Genomic DNA, 15222 nt, shown 5'->3' with positions numbered 1-15222 from the left:
AATAGCTTGAGACATCCATGAAAACTAAAAATAAATATAAAAACCTATACTCTAAAGCAGGGGCTATAAACTTGAATGGGGAGTAAAATACTTCTTCATTGTCACTGAAATTTGCATTTCCTTAAATAATGAATGTAGGAAACTAACCACACCAGTATTAACTATACCTGAGACTTTGTTATTAACAGAAATGGTACATATTTTTATATCACAACCAGTACTGGTATCTCAGAATATTGTCACATGCTTATTACTGCTTAGAAAATATAGTAGTTTTTAGACATGTGGCTAGATATTTAACTCATTAGGAAAGAAACATGTCAGAACTTTAATATCTTGATAATTATAATTCAATGTAATTAATTTCCTTTGTTATTCTATTTTATTTTATGCACATAAAAACATTATTCCAAAAAAGTCATAGGATTCAAAAGACTGCCAAGAGTACCATGATAAAAAAAATTTTAAGAACCACAAATTTAAGCAAGATCTACTGTCATATAACCTAGTTCAAGAAACATGAATTACATGGGTCATAGTATGAATATATACATTTTGAGTGGTGGCCAATCTGCTTCTAGAAACAAAACATTAGAGAAAAAATTCAATCAGTATGTAATAAGCTTATTAAACTACTTAACAGAAAAGATACTGAAGGATGGACAGGTAAAATGATACCATGACTAGACTTTGTTTTTATAGAACTACAGTAGTGCCTCCTAGGTGGCTAAGTTGGTTAAACATCTCTCAGTTTCAGCTCAGGTCATGATCTCACAGTTTGTAGGTTTGAGCCTTTTCTTGGGCTGTGCACTGACAATGCAAAGCCTGCTTGGGATTCTCTCTCTCTCCTTCTCTCTCTGCCCCTCCCCCATTCGTGTGTGTGCATGCTCACTCTCACTCTCCCTCAAAATAAAAATAAACTACTATAGGGAAAAAGGGAACAGGTAATACATAAAACAAGAATGATAATGGAGGTTAATTGTACTGTTCTACTTATTTATTATTTTTGAGAGAGAGAGAGAGAGAAAGAGAGAGAGAGCGAGACAGAGACAGAGAGAGAGAGAGAGAGAAAGGAAGCCAGGGAGGGGCAGAGAGAGAGAGAAAGAGAGAGAGAGAGAGAGAGACAGAATCCCAAGCAGGCTCTGCTCTGTCAGCACAGATACCAACAAGGGGCTCCAACCCATGAACTACAGAGATCATGACCTGAGCCAAAACCAAGAGTCAGACATTTAAATGACTGGGCCACCCAGGCACCCCTATTCTATTTACTTTTGTGTATGTTTGTAATTTCCCATTATAAAAAGGTTAAGACTATATTTAGGTTAGTGGGGCACCTGGATGGCTCAGTTGAGTGTCCGACTTTGGTTCAGGTCATGAACTCATGGTTTGTGGAATCAAGCCCAACGTCTGGCTCTCTGCTGTCATTGCAGAGCCAGCTTTGGATCCTCTGTTCCCACCCCACCCCCCCCCCCCACCCCAGTCTCTCTCTCTCTTTCTCAAAAAAAAAATAAATAAAATATTTTTTAAAATGACTATGGGAGGGGTGCCTGGGTGGCTCGGTCAGTTGAGCATCCGACTTCGGCTCAGGTCATGATCTCGAGGTTCGTGAGTTCGAGCCCCACGTCGAGCTCTGGCTGACCGCTCAGAGCCTGGAGCCTGCTTCTGATTCTGTGTCTCCCCCTCTCTCTGCCCCTCCCCTGCTCACGCTCTGTCTCTCTCTCTGTCAAAAATAAATAAATATTAAAAAAAAAATTTTTTTTTAAATAAAATAAAATGACTATGGGAGCGCCTGGGTGGCTCAGTTGGTTGAACATCTGACTTCAGCTCAGGTCATGATCTCGCAGTTCATGGGTTCAAGCCCCAGGTTGGGTTCTATGCTGACGGCTTGGAGTCTGGAGCCTGCTTCAGATTCTGTGTCTCCCTCTCTCTCTGTCCACCTCTCATACTCTCTCTCAAAAATAAATAAACATTAAAAAAAATTTTTTTAAAGACTATATTCAGAATAGTAAACCTGTAGGTTTACAAACGATTATTAAGAATTGTATGGGGCATATTCCTAACTGCTAACCAAGGTCCAAATCAAAATGAATGGCATCCTTTCATTTTGTCTCTTATACTGATTGTTACCGGGTATGAACCACTGCATTCATTCTTATATTCTTAGTAACACAATATTTGCTAGATACAGTCTTTCTAAAACTTAGAAAAAAAAACAAAGATATGAAAGTTCAGTAGGTGATTACAACTAAGGCTACTGTTAGGAAAGAGGCCAATTCTAACAACCTTGCCAAGAATAGCGTGTGCTCTGTGACATAGCTCTTAAAAATCAAACACACAAGCATTTGCTCAATTAGATATACTTTGATCTTTATAACTCAAATGCAACAGTGGAGCTCAAGCACAAATTTGGAACATGAGTAACATTACACATAATCCAGTATCTAACTTTTAAATGATTTCAGATACTCAATAAAAAACATTTTTCCCACTGGTATTATTTGATTATCTTAATGTGACAACTGGACTAGTATTTTTCTGTGATATTGTGATAGCATAAGTATTTCCTTGATAAAGTAAGCACTTGCTGTAAATAACCTCCATTTGGCACAATAAGAAATACATGACATTAGCTAAAAACTGCCATATACCTATATACCCTCATTTATCCCTATAGAGGGTTTGAAAAGACCAGGCCCTTCCTGGATTAACACTATACAAGAATAAGTGAACTAATGTGTAGGGGGGAAAAAAAACTTATTTAAATACAAAAATCTCTAATTTTAGGTATGGCTTAATAACAGATTTTTTAAAATATCTTTGAGAAATCTCAACAATTTCTTCAAAACATATTTTGAGGGGCGCCTTGGGTGGCTCAGTCGGTTAAGCGGCCGACTTCGGCTCAGGTCATGATCTCACAGTCCATGAGTTCGAGCCCCGCGTCGGGCTCTGTGCTGACAGCTCAGAGCCTGGAGCCCGTTTCAGATTCTGTGTCCCTCTCTCTCTGACCCTCCCCTGCTCATGCTCTGTCTCTCTCTGTCTCAAAAATAAATAAACGTTAAAAAAAAAATTTTTTTTTAAAACATATTTTGAAAAAAATAAATAACAAATTAAACTAAAAAATATATTTTTTACATATATATCCTTTCAGACAGCTTTTTCTACATTGTCTGATAATAACCATAAAAATCAGAAGCCAAAGGTGTTCAATAATAGGAAATCTGTCATTTTCAGAATATACCTCTTTTTAACCTATGTTCTCTCACCTCAGCCAAATGTTTGTTTCAATCACATCCATTCATTCTCCCTCTATTCAGACGATAATTTTTTAAAATCTTTTTTACCTCATGAGACCCTTTAAAATACACTCAAGTTTTATACTAAAAAATAAATATAATGTGTAAATATCTTAAAACTCACATTAACAATGCTGAAATTTCTGGGTTTGTTTTTTTTTTTTTTGGTTACAAATGTGAAAGCCCTCTGGAATGTCAGCTTTGTCATCTATAAAACAGAGATAATCATACTGTTTCTATGCAGGTTGCTAAGCACAGTTAATGAGATAATGATGGTATATGAACTAATGCCAACTTTTCTTTCTTTTTTGAACATTATTCACTGGGAAAATGTACACCTATAGATTTGTGTAATAACCACTAGTGTGTATTACCCCAAATTACGGCCTCCTGTGAAACATACCCTAAAAGATTAAAAAGAATTCAAACTGAGCTAGAATATTATTGTGATCCGGCAACAATGTAGTCAGCAAATATATATGGAAACTTATGCAAATTTTTTACGATATCTATATGATAGCTGGTATCTGCTGAGGTTTCATACATCTCCTTTTGTAATTCTAGAATTATTTCTATGCTAGATTTTCTAGATATGATAAAGGTTTTTTTAAACAAACTACAAATTCCTAAAAATTTTAACTGTCATGACACTCAAATTTTTTAACAGTATTAAGTACAATAAGCAACCTATATGATTTGATGTTCAGGTTACATGAGCATATAAGGCTCAAGTAATAATACAAAGCAAGCTACCTTCTTGCTTGGGATAACCTCCCTTCTTATTCTTAAATCATCCTCTTATCTAATTATACCCCCCAAAGCCCAGTATCCTTATGCCTTCAAACTATTCTCTCTCGAGTTGTGTAATACTTGGATAAATGTAATTTAATAAAGCCAATGATAATAATGATGACTTAACTTTTATCAAGCATTTTTTTTTTAAGTTTACTTATTTTGAGAGAGAGAGAGAGAGAGAGAGAGAGAGAGAGACAGAGCAATGAGCAGGAGAGGGGCAGACAGGGAGAGAGAGTATCCCAAGCAGGCACTGTCAGCACAGAGCCCAATGTGGGGCTCAACCTCACCAACCGTGAAATCATGACCTGTGCCAAAATCAAGAGTCAGATGCTTCACCAACTAAGCCACCCAGGCACCTCTTTAATGGAGCATTTAATATGTGCCAGGCACCTTACAAAAACCTTTATATGTATTACCTTATTTAGTCCTCACAAATTTCTATAATATAGGTACTTTTATTATCCCTATGTAAAAAAAAAAAAGAGAAAGAAGAAAAACCAGTCAATCTCCAGTTTAAGATAATTCCTAAAAAGAAAATATGGTTGCAAAATATTGGTTACAGGAACCCATTTCCCACTTTTTCATGAAATATGCATTTCAAGTAACACTGAAACTATTATTTCCTTATATATCTTGGAGATTGATTTTATAAAAAACAACAACTGCATACAGTCAAATTTACAATTATTCATTTTTAACATCAAAGAAGATTTTTTGGCAAAAAAGTAACAGGAGGAAAAATATCAACAAAGCATAGAAACCATAATTCTGCTTCTATATTCTTGTGTGCCTAACTTTATTTACTTCTTTGAAGACACCCTTATAGCAGAAAATTATTAATCTCTTTCTTAAACAAAATAATGCATCTTTCTTGCTTCAACAGCTTTCATGGGTAACCTACTACTAACAGAGCACTTAATGATCATTTCTGCACGCTAAGAAAGTTAGCAAACTTGACATCCTGTATCACAATTTACCAAAGTATGTTAATGAATTAAAGCATTTTACATAAGATCCTTAAAGGCTGCACATAAGATGAAAAAAGATTATATAAAATTCTAACGTGAAACAGGGCGCCTGGGCAACTCAGTGGGTTAAGCATCCCACTTTTGATTTTGGCTCAGGTCATGATTTCACAGTTTGTGAGCTGACAGTGCAGAGCCTGCTTGGGATTCTCTCCCTTTCTCTCTGCTCCTCCCCTGCTCATGCTCGCAATCTCTCTCTCTAACACAAATAAACTTAAAAAAAAATTCTAACCTGAAACTAATTTATTTTGATGAAAAATTTTAGAACCTAAAACAGTAGCTGTTTTCATTAAATGTTTAATAGGAATAAACCTAAACTTATTGATAAGTTTAGCTGATTCTACTATTTCTGGGAATAACTGCTCACTCATGAGAGAACAGTTCTTCTTTACACATTTGATGAATCGTTAATGCCTGGGATGAGTATCAGCTCTTTAATTAATTGAGTATTTAGATACAGTGCAAGCTAAAGCCACTGAGATATGTTAAAAGATATCTCAAGATCACTGTCAAGTTAGGGGCGCCTGGGTGGCACAGTCAGTTAAGCGTCCGACTTCAGCCAGGTCACGATCTCGCGGTCCGTGAGTTCGAGCCCCGCGTCAGGCTCTGGGCTGATGGCTCGGAGCCTGGAGCCTGTTTCCCATTCTGTGTCTCCCTCTCTCTGACCCTCCCCCGTTCATGCTCTGTCTCTCTCTGTCCCAAAAATAAATAAAAAACGTTGAAAGATCACTGTCAAGTTAATTAGCTATGAATGCATTCTTACACTTGAAAAGTTTACTGCCAGAATAGAAAATAATTATAGTTTTGAACAATCAATTATCTTTACTGATGCTAAACACTTCAAATGGTAAGGCATTCAGTCATAAAAACCAAAATCAAATACAAATAAACAAGTTACCTGAAACAGCTACTAATACATGTTTACTTAATTTCCAAAAACTCATACAGCTAAACCACAGTAACTTATAATTTATTAAATTTACACTTAAACCTTTTGGTGTATTAACTTATCCTTCTTCTCCAGGAGGAGTACCTGATATATTAAAACTGGATACATACTTAAGAGGAAACAATATGCTTTCTTATTTAGTGAGATGTGTACTCACTTGATACAGGTTCTCTACCCAGCTCCCATTCAAATCCTGAAACATGTCTAGATTTTCTATTTTGGCCCTTGTTTCCATTACTTCTTAGATATAATACTCGAGGATGCCATTCCTATCAACTGTATACTCAGCTCAATTATAAGGCGTTAAGGGGCGCCTGGGTGGCTAAGTCAGTTAAGCATCCAACTCAATTTGGGCTCAGGTCATGTTCTTGCGATTCATAAATTCAAGCCCATGTCGTGCTCTGCACTGACAGTGTGGAGCCTGCTTGGGATTCTCTCTCTTACTCTCTTTCGGCCCCTCCCCCACTCTTACTCTCTCAAAATAAACTTAAAAAAAAATAAGGCATTAAAAAATTATTAAACAAGGATAAATAATGATGTACATTTTGAGGCAAATAATAAGGTAAATAAAAGTGTTCTACCTGCTTTAATAAAAATATAACAATTATCTAGCAATAAGAAATTTTAACTTTATTCATATTGTCAATAAGTATAAATGTTAGATGTACTACCTCCCAAAGGATGAATAACATAGAAAATAAGACCTGGGTTCAAGTCCAGATAAATTTCTTAATCTCAGCCTTATTGTGGAGAAAAATAAATACAGCCAGAATTAAAAGATTCCTTTGGAATTATAAGATTCCTCTGACACTAAATAAATTAATTTAAATGAAAACAATTACATACTATAAAGCACTAAATAAATGTTATCATATCAGTACATCACATGAAAGTTCAAAACACCAGGGATAAAGAAAACAACTCAAAAAAGCCTTGAAAGGAAAAGATACCAACCAAAGATTAGCAGTCAGAAGTATACTGGACCACTCAAATGCTTCACTTAAAGTCAGAAGACAGTTGTGTCCTGTTTTCAAAGTCTTGACAGAAAATAATTTAAATTTAAAATTTTAAATTTTAAATTTTAAATTTAAAAAATTTTAAATTTAAAAAAATTTAAATTTAAATAATTTAAATTAATACTGTATCCAGCAAAATTAGTAATTCTGGAGTAAAGGTAAGATAAACATATCATCAGATATAAAACTCTTAGAGAATTTACTCCTATACATCCTATTTCAGGAAGATACTGAAGGCTCACAGTAAAATAAGTAAAACAAGAAAGAAAAATATATGGGATATAAGGACTCCATCGCAAAAGAAATGCAAAGCAAATTTCCAGCATAATGTTCAACAGGCTCCAATATGACAACTGCACTGAGTCTAGCGAGCCTAGGAAAGTCCCTCTGCCGCACTTACAATTTAGTTCCCAGGGGAACAGACTATCTGATGCATTCTACTGTACTGCAAGAAGCTTTACAGAGAATTTTAGTGACAACACACTGAAAAGTAGGGAAAACTAAATAATGTAGCTATTCCAAGAAAATAAAAAGCTATACAAAACAAATGCAGGAATAGAATCATAGTAATCCACATGGCTAAGCTGCTAAAATTGTTACATAAGAATCACAAACGTAAAAAAAAATAACATTAATTTAATGAAAAACTGGGATATAACTATACATGGAAGAGAAGACAAGTGTATGTATTTTTTCCTGGATTTATGCAAGCATGTATATTTCTAGGAAGGAAAATATAAGAGTTAAATCTTCATCTTCTGCAACAGTCAATAGATATTTAAAATTGAACAAGAATCAAGAAATAGTAGCATGGATGTGTTATTTAGAAACAAGAAATAAAAAAACAAAAGAAAGAGCAAAAAGAGTTGCCAGTGATTGACATACTGAAAATTAGATATCAAGGTAGGGAAAAGCTGGTAAAAATGAGATGAAAGACCTCCATTTTTAATTTTAAGCCTACAGTACTTATAAAGTTTAAGTATAGTCATAAAATCATTTTAAAATACTTAAATATGCAAATAACAAAAATAAGCAGGAAGATGAAAAAAAAGACCACTCAATGTCCCCAATTTCCAAGCAGAAGCAAAACAGATAAACACAAGTTAGGGATGCTCTAGATAAGATACCTGTACTAGATAAGAGGTACAGCTGATAACCTCAAAATGGTTTCAGACACACTTTAGATTATATAATTTCTCCTTTATTCCATGTTCTTGTAAATACTTAAATCACAATTTATAGAAGAATAATTTCATGTTACTGTGTCTCTCTTAAAAACAATATATATTTTCTTTAGCCTATCTTCCAGAAATTTTACTCACACTAAGTGTCAATTACATGTAGTGTTTTGTACTCTGTACCCTCACAAGAAGACAGATATTATTATTATCTCCCATTTTCTAAATAAGATAACTGAGTGGCCAATAAATTAACTTACCTAAAGTCACCAAATAGTGCAAACTGGAGTCAGAAATCACACCCGTATCTCTATGACTGTAAATGCCACTCTCATAACACTACACAGTTCCTTATTTCTTAACTAATCGAATCAATATTTACTGTGTGCTTCCTGTGTGCTAGCACACTATTCTAGATGCTGGAGATAAAGTGATAAAGGAAAGGAGCTCCTTGCTGGCTCAGTCAGTAGAGCATGTGACTTGATCTCAGGGTCCTGAGTTCAAGCCCCACCTTGGAGCTTACTTAAAAAAAAAAAAAAAAAAGTGATAAAGGGAATAGACAAGTCCCTCTTAACAGTAATTACATTCTAAAGAAAAAGACAAAAAAAAAAAAAAAAAAAAACCCCAATCACATAACTATATAATGTAACAGCAGAAAACGACAAATACAAAGGGTGGCGAACTAGAGGAGAAAAGCAGTAGATCTTTTTACTGAGGGTGAAGAGAGTGAGCCTCTCTAGACAGTGACCTTTCAACACATATACATCTGAATAAGGAATCAAACCACATGAAGATCTGAGGTAAAACATGTTAGGCAAAGAGAAGAACAAATGGAAAAGCCTTATGCAGACTGGAATTTTGTTTGTTAAAGGACAGTAAAAAGACCATTGACGTTAAAGTGACATGAGCAAAGCAGAGTAGGATATGAAGTTAGAGACAGGCAGGGGATAGAACATGTAGAGTCTTATAGAGTATTACAGAAAAAGCATTTTTCTGCTTGTAATGGAAGTCACTGGAAGGTTTTATATTGAGGAATGAATAATCTAATTGATAATAATTAAAATTTCTCTGGCTACGGGCGCCTGACTGGCTCAGTCAATAAAGCGTGTGACTCTTGATCTCAAGGTCATGAGGTCAAGCCCCATGTTGGGCACAGCGATTACTTAAAAATAAAATCTTCAAAAAAAAAAAAAAATCTCTGGCTATAATGTTGAAAATTGATTTGGGCAGGGTGGAAGGCAGATGATCAAATTAGAAAGGTACAGAAAAATCTGGGGCACCTGGGTCATTGGGTTTGAACCTCTCATCAGGCTCTGTGCTGACAGCTCAGAGCCTAGAGCCTGCTTTGGATTCTGTGTCTCCCTCTCTGTCCCTCCCCTGCTTGTGCTCTGTGTCTCTCTGTCTCTCAAAAAATAAAATAAAACATTAATAAAAAAATTTTTTTAATTAAAAAAAAGAAATGTACAGAAAAATCTGAGATGAGCAGCTGCCCAATATGCTAAGCCTCTAGCCTCCATGAAGCAACTGAGCATCCGAAATGTGGCTTATCTGAAACTGAATGTGCTTAAAGTATAAAATACACACCCAATTTTGAAGACTTTTTGTAGGAAAGAAAAAAAGTAAAATATCTCAACAGTTTTTTATATTTATTATATGTTGAAATGATAATATTTTAGATATATTAGGTTAAATAACATGATTAAATAACATGATTAAAATTAATTTCACTTGTTTCTTTTTGTTTTTTTTAATGTGGGAACTATAAAATTTTTAATTACAAATGCAATTCCCATTATATTTCTATATGACCATGTTGATCTAGATGGTGACCTGCCTAGAGTTTTAAAAGTGGAGAAGGTAAGATTTGGGATACATTTTGAAAGCAGAGCTTATAAAACTTGTCTGAAGAGTAAATGTGAGGACTAAGACAAAGACTGGGTGGCTCAGTCGGTCAAGCATCGGACTCCTGATTTCGGCTCAGGTCATCTCACGGTTCGTGAGTTTGAGCCCCATATCGAGCTCTGCACTGGCAGTATAGAGCTTGCTTGGGATTCTCTCTCTCTTTCTGCCCATCCCCTGTTTGCACTCTCTCTCTCTCTCAAAATAAAGAAAGAAAAAGAAAAAGAAAGAAATCATTTTGATTTCAAAACTTTGGGTGTCAGAAACTGGGCAACTAGGTGGTGAAATATGCTGTGATGGGGAAGTCTGGGTTGGAATCCTATGTCTGAGCTGCCCTGTGGGATATCCCAATGTCAAGTCATGAACTCTTAGTGTTATAGAGTGGTCAGCCTATAAAGCCTACCCAACAATCTCATGTCAAGTATTCTGAGCAGTACATCAGTAAACATTGTTGATTATTGGTTAAACCACAGTGCAGGCACATATATTTGATTCCTGTGTAATACTAGATTCTGCCAATAAGAACACTTGAGGGCTTTTTGTCTGACATCTTAGTGAGACTGCAGGGGTGGCTGCTGCTCTCTGAGCTTTGCAATGTCACCCAAGGATGAGAAGAAGAAAGATGCTGGAAAGTCAGCCAAAAAAGAAGGACTTAGGGAACAAATCTGGGGTCAAGGCCAAAAAGAAGAACTGGTCCGAAGGCAAAGTTCAGGACAAGTTCAATAACCTAGTTTTGTTGACAAAGCGACGTATGACAAACTCTGTAAGGAAGTTCCCAACTATCAGCTTGTAACTCCAGCTGCTGTCTCTGGGACACTGCCAGGGCAGCCCTTCAGGGCTCCTTAGTAAAGGACTTTTTAAGCTGGTTTCAAAGCACAGAGCTCCAGTAATTTATACCAGAAACACCAAGGGTGCAGATGCCCCAGCTGCTGGTGAAGATGCATGAACAGATCCTACCAACTGTACATTTTAGAAAATAAAACTTTATTAAATTAAAAAAAAAGAAAAAAAGAACATCTGCAGAAATATAGTAACTGGGAGTTCTAATGTTTTAACCTTATTAACAGCTTACAATTCCAATGCTAGCTCTGCCACAGTGAAGTGTACTTAACTTAACCTCTCCATCCCTTTACTCATTACTAAAATGAATGCAATACCTACACCTCAAGCTGTGAGGATTAAATAAGATAACATATGTAAGATAATTAACATGTGACCTGGCACATAGTATAAGCTTAATACATTTCAGCTATTAATAAAATTATGTGATAAGAAATCAAATAAGTAAAGCTACCAAAGATTTTTGGAAAGTTTATTCTAGTTCTACTTTAAAAATAGACTGTACAGTATCTGATTTCAGAAATATCCAAAATCAGGGGTGCCTGGCTAGCTCAGTCAATAGAACATGCAACTCTTGATCTCGGGATTATAAATTCAAGCCCTGTGTTGGGTGTAGAGATTACTTTAAATGTCAAGTCATGATAACAATAAAAAATCTTAAGGGGTGCCTGGATAGCTCAGTCAGTTAAGCATCTAACTCGTGATTTCGGCTCAGGTCATGATCTCATGGTTCCTGAGATCGAGCCCCAAGCGGGCTCCACACTACAGGTATAGTGCCCCTCTTCACACTCACACGTGCACTCGCTCTCTCTCTCTCCCCCCAACATAAATAAACATTTTTTTAATCTTAAAAAAAAAAAAAAAGAAATCTCCAAAATTAAAATGTGTTACCTGTAAGTAGTGTTTGGAACATAGACATCCCTGGCAGGAAACTCCAAAATTTCTCTGGTAGGTCTAACTCTACTGTCTGGGTAAAGCTTCACCTGAAGCAGCTCTGGAGTTAGGCAATAGTGGGGATTTTCAGGTGCAGGAGAAATGTCTATCTTCAGCTGAGCTGGGTATAAAAATATATTATAAAAACAACATAAACAAATAAATTAAAACTTCATGTTAAAAATGTTCTTGGAAGGATTTAGGTCCTCTTTTTGCAAGAAGTCTGGAAAGAAATCAAAATTACTGTTATCTCAGACCTCTAAGTTATTTCATTTTACCAAGTCTCAAACTTACTAATTACTGATACAGACACAGTACATGTAAAATAATAAATGCCTACTGAATGAATAAATGAGTGAGAAGGAAAAAAAGAAGCAAAAGAAAACAAAACAGAAAAGGATCTAGCATAGGATCAAGCCAACATTTTGAAGGTTAAGTGATTTAATTTAAACTTCTTTACTCTAAAACAACAAACAAAACAGTTTTACTCTGTAATGGCTTGTTCTGACCATAGTATCAATCTGCTTCAGAATATTTACCATCCGATGTACATTTTTTCACCTAAAGAATAATTGTAAGCCACAAAATTACTCATCATTCTCAAGTCAGTACTCAAATTATCAAAAGTACTGAATCTTGCATATAAACTGTTAAGACCACAAAGGCAGAATAATGAAATGAAGAAGACTGACAGGCATTGGGCAAAGAAAGACACATGGACCAGATAAGTGAAAAAAGAAATACATAATTACTAAAAATATGACATATTAGGGATGAAAGGGTTGTAATGATGTCTACTCAAAAATTTAAAATACCTGTAATAGGTCTTAGTCGCCGTAAAACAGAAGATGGCCTTCTCATATCAGCAAGAAATTTGTACAGATCTTCATCACTTAAGCGGTCTCCTTCCTGAGGAAAAAGCATTTGAGAAAACAAATAGAGTAGATTGAAAAAAAATGTATAGTGCCTGTTAATATTCTTACCCTCTTCTGTCCATTTAGAATGAAAAGATTAAATTAATATAATTATGATTAAAAACAAATACCATACTGATTTCCTTCCTTTTATGCTTTCAAATTTTATTGAGTTATGATACTATTATCTGTACCTTAAATTTAAATATTTACTTATAGCCCATTATTTATGTCTATAAAGTATTACAAGACACTCTAAAATAAATAAAATCAATAGAAGTTAGAGGGAGATGAAATGGAAAAAAGAAAAATAAGGATATAGACAGAAAAGGGGCATCTGGGTGGCTCAGTCAGTTAAGCATCCGATTTCAGCTCAGGTGATAATCTCACAGTTCGTGAGTTTCAGCCCCGTGTTGGGCTGTGCTGACAGCTCAGAGCCTGGAGCCTCTTTTGGATTCTCCGTCTCCCTCTCTCTCTGCCCCTCCCCACTCATGCTTGCTCTCTCTCTTCCTCTCCCAAAAATAAATATTAAAAAAAAAAGTTAAACAAAATATATAGACAGAAAAGAAACATACATAAACGACAGTCTTAAAAAGTCATTGCACTTGAATTTCTGTCTTTTCAATTTTATACTACCACATTTCTCAAATGCAAAATATACAGCATTCACTAAATTGGAAAAAGAAAAAAGTAACAAAAAGCTACTTTTTTTTCTGACTGCAAGTACTTAAAAAATTTTATTTTTCATTTGAGTATAGTTAACACACAATGTTACTTTACTTTCATGTGTACAACATAGTGATTCAACGAGTTTATACATTATGCTGTGCTCACCACAAGTGTAACTACCATCTGTCACCATACAATATCATTACAGTATCACTGACCATATTCCTTATGCTGTCTTTTATTCCCATGACTTCATTCATTCCATAACTGGAAGCCTGCATCTCCCTCTCCCTTTCACCCATTTTGCCCATCCCTCCACCTCACACCCTTCTGGCAACTATCAGTTTGTTCTCTGTATTTATAGGTGTAATTCTGCTTTTTGTTTGTGTATTCATTTGTTTACATAAACTACTCTTAGAGAGAAGAATAATTATTCTGATATTAAGACCAGAGTGAAAACTATGAAACAACCTCAATCAATGGGAAAAGAGACAAGCAAACCAACAAATAACCAAACTGTACCTAATTAATACAAAATTTTCTATTTCATATATTTTTTCTTGCAATTAAAATAGGTAAGAATTTATTTCATTCTTTTATTCAAGAGTAGGTCTTTAGATTTTATTAATCCAAATCTCCTGCACTTGATATCTTTTTGTTTTTAGTGCAGAGTTCATATACTTATGTGGTAATCAACATATTTAACATTACTTTATTACTGTGACCTCACCTTGAGACAGATTCCATTTGTTCACTATTATATTCTAAACATGGTACAGAACTGATCTTCTTTTATCCCACTATTTAGAAAAGTGATTTTTTTTTTTAATATTTCCTTTTGAGAGAGCACAAGCAGGGGAGGGGCAGAGAGAGAGGGACAGATGATCTAAAGCAGGCTCTGGAGCTGACAGCAAGCCCAGTGCAAGGCTCAAACTCATGAACTGCAAGATCATGACATGAACCAAAGTCAGGCACTCAATCAACTAGGCCACCCAGGAGCCCCTAGGAAGGTGATTTTTTTTTTTTTTTTAATTTCTAAGTGGTTCAAGATTTTTGTTATTACTTTTATAAATAGCTTTTAGTTTTACTGAGTTATGATTAGAGAATTTCATTTTAAGAGGATTTTTTCTGTGGCCTAATTGTTGTAAATGTTCCATCAGTTGTTAAAACAGTATACTCTCTTTTTGAATACAGTATTAACATAACTTTTTAAGTGGTCCTTATTGATAGTACACTCAGATTATCTCTACTTAATTATTTCTTTCTACTTAACCTGTTAAATTGATTATATTATTGGCCTCCAATCTTTACTCCGTTTCCATGACATTTGTTGGGGTGAGGCATAATTCCCTCCACTTGGGTGGGCCATGTGACTTTCTTTGGGCCAATAAGCAAATGTGATACAGAGATCTGAAAAACGTCTGTACAAGTGAGCCTGCCCCCTCTTGAAATTCTGCCACTGCTATGAGAACATGACCAAGCCAGCCTGCTACAGGATGAGAAGAGAAGTTGAGACACATGGAAGATGTCTGAGTCATTTCAGTCTTCCTACCAGAAGTCAGTCTCAATTTCCAAATGTGAATGAGCCTAGCTGACACCCTCCGCTTCCACACAGCGTATTTTACCACTATGTACTCCAACTTATATATACTCATCAACAAATAAAACATGTTCCTGAAACTAATGTGTGGGCTTAATTTTGTTTTTATAT

The 15222-nt window shown here is 35.3% G+C and overlaps 1 protein-coding gene and 1 pseudogene across 12 annotated transcripts in view; one reads left to right on the top strand and one right to left on the bottom strand.

Moving 5' to 3' along the window:
* Window positions 1-15222, bottom strand: part of DOCK7 (dedicator of cytokinesis 7) — a 233067-nt gene that overhangs the window by 144938 nt on the left and 72907 nt on the right. For all 12 annotated transcript variants that reach the window (XM_058717167.1, XM_058717161.1, XM_058717162.1 and 9 more), the window contains exons 13-14: window positions 12744-12837; window positions 11887-12049 (exon numbers count right to left, since the gene is read on the bottom strand). In XM_058717167.1, the coding sequence (XP_058573150.1) occupies window positions 11887-12049; window positions 12744-12837 (257 nt within the window). The remainder of the gene's footprint in view (window positions 1-11886; window positions 12050-12743; window positions 12838-15222) is intronic.
* On the top strand, window positions 10750-11152 carry LOC131504635 (small ribosomal subunit protein eS25-like; annotated as a pseudogene).

This window comes from Neofelis nebulosa, chromosome 2 (genome assembly GCF_028018385.1).
Source record: "Neofelis nebulosa isolate mNeoNeb1 chromosome 2, mNeoNeb1.pri, whole genome shotgun sequence".
NCBI classification, from domain to species: domain Eukaryota; kingdom Metazoa; phylum Chordata; class Mammalia; order Carnivora; family Felidae; genus Neofelis; species Neofelis nebulosa.
The sequence above is the reverse complement of the archived record's forward strand: the minus strand, read 5'-3'. Positions and strand labels throughout refer to the sequence as shown.